We start from the raw sequence: 10000 nt of genomic DNA, 5'->3' as shown, positions 1-10000 counted from the left end.
ATCAATCCCAGAACAACAAAGGACCTTGTGAAGATGCTGGAGGAAACAGGTACAAAAATATCTATATCCACAGTAAAACAAGTCCTATATCGACATAACCTGAAAGGCCGCTCAGCAAGGAAGAAGCCACTGCTCCAAAACCGCCATAAAAAAGCCAGACTACGGTTTGCAACTGCACATGGGGACAAAGATCGTACTTTTTGGAGAAATTTCTTCTGGTCTGATGAAACAAAAATAGAACTGTTTGGCCATAATGACCATCGTTATGTTTGGAGGAAAAAGGGGAACGTTTGCAAGCCGAAGAACACCATCCCAACCGTGAAGCACGGGGGTGGCAGCATCATGCTGTGGGGGTGCTTTGCTGCAGGAGGGACTAGTGCACTTCACAAAATAGATGGCATCATGAGGAAGGAAAATTATGTGGATATATTGAAGCAACATCTCAAGACATCAGTCAGGAGTTAAAGCTTGGTCGCAAATGGGTCTTCCAAATGGACAATGACCCCAAGCAAACTTCCAAAGTTGTGGCAAAATGGCTTAAGGACAACAAAGTGAAGGTATTGGAGTGGCCATCACAAAGCCCTGACCTCAATCCTATAGAAAATGTGTGGGCAGAACTGAAAAAGCGTGTGCAAGCAAGGAGGCCTACAAACCTGACTCCGTTACACCAGCTCTCTCTGTTCACCCAACTTATTGTAGGAAGCTTGTGTAAGGCTACCTGAAACGTTTGACCCAAGTTAAACAATTTAAAGGCAATGCTACCAAATACTAATTGAGTGTATGTAAACTTCTGACCCACTGGGAATGTGATGAAAGAAATAAAAGCTGAAATAAATCATTCTCTCTACTATTATTCTGACATTTCACATTCTTCAAATAAAGTGGTGATCCTAACTGACCTAAGACAGGGCATTTTTACTAGGATTAAATGTCAGGAATTGTGAAAAACTGAGTTGAAATGTATTTGGCTAAGATGTATGTAAACTTCCGACTTCAACTGTAGGTCCCTCCCCGTTTGGTTCTGTTTGCTTCTGTTTGGTTCCTAGTAATTACACCCATGGTCTCATTAGAATATGTCAAAATACGCACACACACACACACACACACACACACACACACACACACACACAAACACACACACACACACACACACACACACACACACACTCACAGACAACAATCCATACCTGGACAGAGGGCGATGTTGCAGAGTTTGCTCTGGGTCTCAGGCCCGTCACAGGCTCTCCCTCCATGTTGGGGTGGGGCACACATCCTGTTCCTAGTGCGGTGGCCACGCCCACACGTAAACGAACACAGGCTCCATGGTGACCACTCCTCCCAGACGCCATGCACTGTAGGACATAGGGCAGAGGTCAGAGGTTTCAACTTTATTGTCCCAGGGAAAATGTGGTTTTGCAGCAAGATCATGGAACACAACAGACATAAAATAGACATTGACATTGCTGTTGCTGTCTCTGCCACATGACACAGTATTAGATGTCGGCCATTTTGTTCAGCATGACACGATTTTATCAATAATGTTCAGCAAAACAAGCACATGTACACTATATGTAGTCCAACCAGCAAGTGAGCTTAAACCATAAACTACCACAAAGTAGTAATCATGGGGTCGTAGGACCATGTGGGGCTTCCATCTTTAGGTAGTGAAATTAGTTTGACATAATAGTACTCCTGTGTACTGATTCATATCCTCATACTATTTGCTGATCTGCCAAGCAGAAGTACCGGCTCACAAAGAACAACACAGTACTTTTACAAAATGGCCGACATCTAATACTGTGTCAGGCTAGACTGTTAGGCGCTGCTGTATATTACGTCTGGCCTAGCTTATAACTGTCTTAGAATTTCTTCTCTATCACCCAGGATAAAACATAATCTGGTCACCAGTGTGTCAAGAGTGCCAAGTTATCCTGCCAAGTGGCATATCCCTCTTTCAACGGCTCTGATTGCTTCATGAAAACGCAAATCCCTCTCAAACATTGTTAATTAAAATCAAAGTCCCATCGCACCTGAGAGAAAGAGAGAGAGAGAAAGAGAGAGGGAGAGAGAAAGATAGAGAGAGAGCGAGAGCGAGAGAGAGATGGATGGGGAGAGTGTATCTCTTATGTGCATGATCAACACCATATTCTAGGATCACAAAGTCAGTCTTATAATGAAGAGCTTTTATCAGGCAAGGCTGGAGTTCCTTAGTTCAGTTAGAGATATAATCAGAGTACATGTTGAGCTACAAGTCTGGCTGTGCGGTCCAAATGGCACCCTATTCCCTATATAGTGCACTACTTTTGACCAAATTGCACCCTATTCCCTATGTAGTGCACTATGGGGCCTTGTCAAAGTAATGCACTATATACAGAATTGGTTGCCATTTGGGAAGTAGACTGTGCCTCCTCCCTTATTAAAGGACGTATAATTTAAATCAGTGTTGGAACAGTGAACAAGCCTTCTCTGCAGTGCAATAAACTATTTATAACTGAAAAGAAAGGTGGAATTATGTAAGACTTTTTTTGTCCATTTGCAACAAATGGGTATAAATTGGGTAACGTTGCATTTGAATAACTCTGTCATCAATGTGTTTCAGTACTGAACTTCTAGTGAGGATCGATATGAGACGAACTGCTCTACTGTGACACCATGTTGTGTAGCGATAACGCTTTACTTGAAAGAGAGCGACATAAGGACTTCATAACATTTTCATAACCCATACATACCGCATTAATGAGCAGTTCATTTTTATAAATCCTCATATCAACTTTCATCAACAAACACAAGCTTTATTCTTCCTCTGATCTATCTGGTTTTCCTCTGTGTCAAATTCTAAACATTTAACAGTCTTATAAATCATCATACTTTTTTGTTTGATTTTATTCTAGAATCATTTGAAAGGAGGAGGTTGTTTTTATCTGTCCTGCACCTCTCCTTCCTCTCCATGCTCTTTTCATGTTTCCTTAAAAAACTCTCATCATATTGTTTTGTATTTTCTTGTGCAAAATTATTTAAATTGAATATTTGCCTTGTCTTGTGGTTGTTGACATAAGCACTTATGAATGCAGCCACTATGTATAGGTTGGGGCGGCAGGTAGCTTAGTGGTTGAGAGCGTTGTGCCAGTAACCGAAAGGTTGCTGGTTCTAATCCCCGAGCCGACTAGGTGAAAAATCTGTCGATGTGCCCTTGAGCAAGGCACTTAACCCTAATTACTCCTGTAAGTCGCTCTGGATAAGAATGACTAAAATGTAAATGTTATGAATGTGTTATAAAGTCCTTGTGTAGTGCCCTTCAAGTAAAGTGTCACCTGCATGTATTTCTGCCCTTGAAAACTATTTGACTCAGACAAACACAGATTTCAGTATTTCTGCTGTCGATTTGACTACATTACTGGCCTGAGACAACGGCACATTGCTTCCAGAGAAAAAGACAGCTTAGCCCATTAGCCTGCTGCCAAAGCCTCACCAAGGGGGATATAATGGATTATTTGCAAAGCACTATTACTTCTGGTTCACTTATTCTTCATTTTAAACCAGGGGGACACCTATGGCTGTGTAGGCTGACTGCTTCAGTTATTGTTTCTGAATGGAAGCGGGTTTCATGCAGTTCATCTAGCTACCAGAGCTTGTTGGGTTAGAAATGGTCAAAGAAAACGAGAACGTTTTGAGACATTTTGATTTGGAATAATGTCTTGCTCTTTTGTCTGACCCTTGAGAAAACTGCCAACCCTGCTCTTAGTCATGACACATCTTAATGGGGAGTACGTCTGACTAAATGTCAGCGAGAGCTGCTCGCATGAATTTCTGATTAGCCGATGAGGGGTGAAACCTTCTATATGACTCTGTGCCTAAATGTAATTTCAGAGACACTTTCCTCCACATAGAATAATGGCTCCTAAAATTCCTTGCCCTGCAAATCAACGGATGGAAAAACCCTAACAGTAGTATGACAGCTGTTGTTGAACACATGGATATCTGTGTAGACACACAACATAAGATGGGTCTCTTCTCCACAAGGTAATACATCTGCTAGAGCCACATTCAATCACAAATCACCAACAATGACCAATGACTGTCTTGTGTAGGGGAATGTTGTGTTTACAAGAAAATACTGAATGTCAACTTCTGCCAAAAAAAAGACCAAACAATTGACACCAATGATAGATGTCTTAACGTTCTAAAGACCCCAGAAGAGCAAAATCCATCTGTCGGACCAACAACCCAAAAATATTAGGTACCAGACTAAGTATGCAAAAGTCTAGGCAACATGTAATCAACTAAACTACTGTAACAGCCTACATTGAGCTAAATATGTCTTGCAGTATAATTGTACAGATAACTGCAATATTGATGAAAATATACCACTAACCTTGACCTTCAAGCAAACACACTGAACCCTGGAGACACAAACCAGAATCTACAATTCCCTAAGCTTCATAGCATGCAAAACCACAGCACTACATCACTCTCAATCATTTCAGGAGTTGTGGTGAAATGACTTATCATTATATGGGAAGAAATGGATAACATAGATAACACAAAATATAACACTTATGAAAAACATTGTCACATGCACAAAGAGAAGAAAGCATCAATAGATAACAGATGACTAATAATAATAATAATAATAATAATACATTAAATAATAATATTAATCAATAATAATATAAACAAATAGAGTAGTGAAACAGTCAAATTAAACAGTAACTAAAACACACTGGCTTGATGGTCAACTCAAAGCAAGCACAACAATACACACATACAAATAGGAAAGCTGAAGGAGAAAGACGTTATAACAAGTAAAGTAATAATACTGCAGCTATTACTACCTGGACAGAGGACAGTGTTATTGCAAACCCTTGACTCTCTTAAAGGGCCGCTGCAGTGGGTTCCGTACGGTGAACCACATGTTCTTGTTCGCACCTGCGACCCTTGGCCGCATGAAACTGAGCATGAGCTCCACTGGGACCACTCCTCTGCACCAGATTCACCTGTGTAGAGGGAGAAGGGTGACACCAGTTAAACGCAGCAACACGGTCACATGATCAGCCCAGGCTACAGGAGGCGGGGCTATACGGGGGTGGGGCTTTGTGCTGGGGGCAGGGTTTTCAGGGTAGAGCAATGGGGGAGGAGTTATGCTAAACCCGAAGCTACATGAATGGGGAGGGCTATAATCTTGTATGGGATATTAACTTAGTTAACTTTAATATTTAACCAAATAGAGATGTTTTACCTTTATGTGATCTTTGATAAATGATTAATAAGAGAGAAGGCCACAACTCTGTAGGTCATTGGCCCCATTACTCTTGATCCAGTTCCTTTGATTTCCCATTCATCATTTTGCAAGCGTTGTTGTATTGTGATTGTAGGGAACTAGAACCTTTCTGACTAGTAATTGGTCAAAAAGCTGTTTGGTCTCCCATGAACGGAGTCTCAAGTAGAAAAAATCTATTTTAGATTGTATCACAGTAAAGTCCCAAATGGTTTGGAGGAACTGTACAGACGTATCATAATTGACACTAAGCATTTGTCAGAATTAGTCTGAAGGGCATTTATTCAAAGATCACAGCAAAGCTCCAAATCACTTGCCCCAGTGTTACTTCTGATCACAATAAGGGGTGTGGCCGTTTACCTGACTAAAAGGTGTTGCATCTTACAGCTAAATGTCATCTTCATCTTTCATACTGACACATGCATCAATAAAACCAAATCAAATGTTTCAAAAATATGTATAACATGTAAAAGGACATGGTTGCATGCAAGAAGGACATCTACTAGTGAAATAAAAGTGAAACTTGAATGGAGAGTTAGTTAACGAGAAGTCTAGAGTACGGATCCCACAGCAGAATTACTGCACTACAGTCTGCAGTGCAGTTTCCTAGACAACCGGAGAGGATCTAACTCTAATGCATATTAATTAGTGTTTGATCACAATTTGTGAAAGCAGTTCTTTTTTGCCCGTTTTTTGGGGGGGAGTAGATTTTATTCAGAAGATCACAGCTTGTTGCATGGAGCTTGTTGCATGGAAGTACCATTCACAGTGCCAGTTTGCATTGGATTCATAAAATAATATTTGTCCAAACAGCAGAATTGGGACAAAAAGGTCTGCTGGTGTGTTGCACTCCTAATATGACATGTTTTAATTGTTGATACTGAATATTTAACAGTACACTAGTCAACTGTCTCTATAACCATACACTTTGATAAAAAGGTTATATCTAGAACCTAAAAGGATTCTTCAGCTGTCCCCATATGAGAACCCTTTGAAGAACCCTTTTTGGTTCCAGGTAGAACCCTTTTGGGTTCCATGTAGGGTTCTACCTGGAATCAAAAAGGGTTATCCTATGGGGACAGCCAAATAACCCTTTTGGAACCCTTCGTTCTAAGAGTGTATGCAAAGTATATCAGTTTAATTCTCAGAGGTATAACTTCATACACTGATTGTATATAAACACATGTGGAGTAAATGTGCATATGTGTGTGCCCGTAGGTGGTAATTCCCAATAACAAAAGCATTGCCATATTGACAGCAAGTGTTAACAATACATCAGTGTGTCCTGGGTGAGGCCTTTCAATGCAAAAAATATGATCATGTCACGAATCCAAAAGCCATGAAATGCTGAATAAAGGAATAAATGCTAACATTGGTAACGCTAACACCCTTGGCATTGAGCTAAGCAGGTAGGGTGAATAAAACAATCCAAGATAGCTTAGTTGTGTGTGAGAGAGTAAGAAGAACTCATTTGGTGACCACTTGGTGCATAACTTATTTCTCTACCCCAAAATAGTCACCAAATATTTGGATTACAATTTAAGATGTACGTGTGATGATCAATTTCAATTTATTTGCATAAGAGATTTGGGAATTTCAGCTCTGAATACATTTATATGTCATTGAAATCTTCTGAAGATTTCCCTCTGTATTGTGTTACTAAGCTGCATTATGATAGGACTGATATAGATTGATTCAACCCAATAGGGATATATACCCCATTATATATAATTGGGTTGAACAGAATAATAATATACTTTGAAAGGTGGATCAATTGGTAAGATGAAGCAGTACAGGGAGAGTCAATTAGACAATCTAAGAATGGAAGAACTGAAAAGCACAGTTATGGGATCCATTACAGGTAAATAAAACACTCCCACAGCGTGTTAGAATGGAGACATGCTGTTAGGATTTAGTAAACAACAAAGTGGATTTGCAAATTAAAATGATAATGAGGCAGGTGTGTCGATCAATGTCACAGATTTAAAAGTAACAACAAATGAGGTGAAACTGGGTTAAAAATAAATAAATGCCAAAGAAACAATTAACGAAACCCAGAAACGTTATTTTATATAAAGAAATTAGAAAGAAAAGGGAAAAAAATAGAAAAAAATAATTGTCTTTCTCACTGTCCCTTTGGATTAAGCCTAGAACCCTCTATGTGGCACTGGATAAGTAATAAAGATGCATTTTAATTTACTTCTGTCCTCCTGCAATTTTAGGATGGATACAATCATCACTATATTTTAGAATTTTCGACTGGTTTAAGCTTAAGATTTTTGTTTATCTTACATTAAACATGATTTATCAAACCAATTATTTATTCACTATGTGTTTCACTCTTGCTGAAAGCAGTAGGAGTTGTCAATGAAGGACATTTTCAAATGTGACTAAGCACACTTTTAAGGAAATTATTAACTGTGACAGGGCGCAATTTTACCTACCCTTTAATATTTGAGAAATATATAAATGATTAATGCACTTGCCAACTTGCTGTGTAACAACAGATGAACAGAGACCCAGGGAGGTCAATAATAGTTGTTATTCTAAGTAAATACTCAAAGGGAAATGGAAAATTCATCTAGTGGGTTTTAATGTAAATAACAACAGAAGAAGAAGGAGGTGGTAGGAGGTTAAAAAATACAAAAACATTGTCACCTAAAAGGTGCAGCACAAGAGAGAGCATGCAAGTGGCTTAGATGAAATTACGATTTTATGTAACAAAATCAAAGGTGAAAGAAACTATTGTATTACCAGTTTGTGCCATAAATTTAGCAGATTCAGCTTGCTCCTGCAGGGCCTTTGTGTCAAAGACTGATCTTGGCCGCTGACTTTTTACAGTATGCTCACCGATCATTCCATATTCTAGGGACAGAATAGAGGTTCAATGAAAGCTAGACTTTAACAGTAGGAATCTTCTAGAGACAAAAAAAAAAATGTATATTACAAACTGTTTTTCAAAGATAAATGCGTAATAGAAAACTACAGTACTGTACATGGCTAGAAACAAAGATCACACAAGGATAAATACGTAGATATATATTTAACTTGTCATTTTTACTTTAAAGACATAAGAAGGAACAATGCATCATATTTATAACGAACGTGGGTGAGTTGGGAGTAGTATTAATTGAGTTTAAAAGCACAGCTTAAGACACATAGCATTCATGCAAACATAATAAACCCACATTGGTTTTAATAAGACACTAATACTTCCCATAGTCCCCCAGGCCCCCGATCCCTCCCTCCCAATCCCTACCACCCTCAACCCACCCCCCCCCCCACCCCCCCACCCCCGAGAAAAAAACGAAACAAAATGAAAGTAAAAAATGTGAAAGCTATCTGGAAGCCACAGAGGAAGGGGGGCGGGGTCATGAACATAACATGATACTATTGATCCACAGTTTCTTTAACAGATTCCAGCCATTTTGGTTTGTAATTAGTTGAGCTCAGTAGAATATTTGTACGTCCCAAATGTCACCCTTCTCCCTTCATAGTTCCCTATAGGCCCTGGTCAAAAGTAGTTCACTATGCAGGTGATTGGGTGCCATTTGGGACCCCAACCTATGAGTCTGGGAAACCACTTTATAATAATTTAACATAAGATCATAAGTTCTATTAACTGACAAATGTATTCTGAGCTGTCTGATTACAATTGTTACCCCTTCTGTTGTTGTTCATTAATACATGGGTGATGGGATATGTTTGGCCGCAGAGATTTTTAGTCCCAGTGAAGGGGTGTAACAAATTTAGCAAAACAAATGTCATTTTTCATTCAAAAACTTGACTAGCATGCCGACGCTAAGATAGACTGTTTTCTTCAATCAGTTTGGAGTGGTATGCAATACAGGCGTAATATGTTATACAACAGATAACTCACATGGCAGGTGTGTGTTAGTACTGTAGTGGAACCCATACATACAACATGGTAGGTGTAGAGGATGTTTGGGGTCATGTTGTCCGGTGTAGTGGATGTTTGGGGTCATATTGTCTGGAGTAGTGAGGATGTTTGGGGTCATATTGTCTGGAGTAGTGAGGATGTTTGGGGTCATATTGTCTGGAGTAGTGAGGATGTTTGGGGTCATATTGTTGGAGTAGTGAGGATGTTTGGGGTCATATTGTCTTGAGTAGTGAGGATGTTTGGGGTCATATTGTCTGGAGTAGTGAGGATGTTTGGGGTCATATTGTCTGGAGTGGTGAGGATGTTTGGAGTCATATTTTCTGGAGTAGTGAGGATGTTTGGGGTCATATTGTCTGGAGTAGTGAGGATGTTTGGGGTCATATTGTCTGGAGTAGTGAGGATGTTTGGGGTCATATTGTCTGGAGTAGTGAGGATGTTTGGGGTCATATTGTCTGGAGTAGTGAGGATGTTTGGGGTCATATTGTCTGGAGTGGTGAGGATGTTTGGAGTCATATTTTCTGGAGTAGTGAGGATGTTTGGGGTCATATTGTCTGGAGTAGTGAGGATGTTTGGGGTCATATTGTCTGGAGTAGTGAGGATGTTTGGGGTCATATTGTCTGGAGTAGTGAGGATGTTTGGGGTCATATTGTCCGGTGTAGTGGATGTTTGGGGTCATATTGTCTGGAGTAGTGAGGATGTTTGGGGTCATATTGTCTGGAGTAGTGAGGATGTTTGGGGTCATATTGTCTGGAGTGGTGAGGATGTTTGGAGTCATATTTTCTGGAGTAGTGAGGATGTTTGGGGTCATATTGTCTGGAGTAGTG

At 39.8% G+C, this 10000-nt stretch overlaps 1 protein-coding gene across 1 annotated transcript in view; it reads right to left on the bottom strand.

Annotated features, from left to right (window-relative positions):
- LOC311126276 (adhesion G protein-coupled receptor B3-like) overlaps positions 1-10000 on the bottom strand; it is a gene marked incomplete at both ends in the record, with an annotated part of 130830 nt that overhangs the window by 9625 nt on the left and 111205 nt on the right. Inside the window, 3 exons of the mRNA XM_084200287.1 lie at positions 1188-1352; positions 4833-4994; positions 8030-8140. Of these exons, the coding sequence (XP_084056413.1) occupies positions 1188-1352; positions 4833-4994; positions 8030-8140 (438 nt within the window). The remainder of the gene's footprint in view (positions 1-1187; positions 1353-4832; positions 4995-8029; positions 8141-10000) is intronic.

Source organism: Coregonus lavaretus, assembly GCF_964263955.1.
Source record: "Coregonus lavaretus genome assembly, contig: HAP1_SCAFFOLD_551, whole genome shotgun sequence".
Taxonomy (NCBI): domain Eukaryota; kingdom Metazoa; phylum Chordata; class Actinopteri; order Salmoniformes; family Salmonidae; genus Coregonus; species Coregonus lavaretus.
The sequence above is the reverse complement of the archived record's forward strand: the minus strand, read 5'-3'. Positions and strand labels throughout refer to the sequence as shown.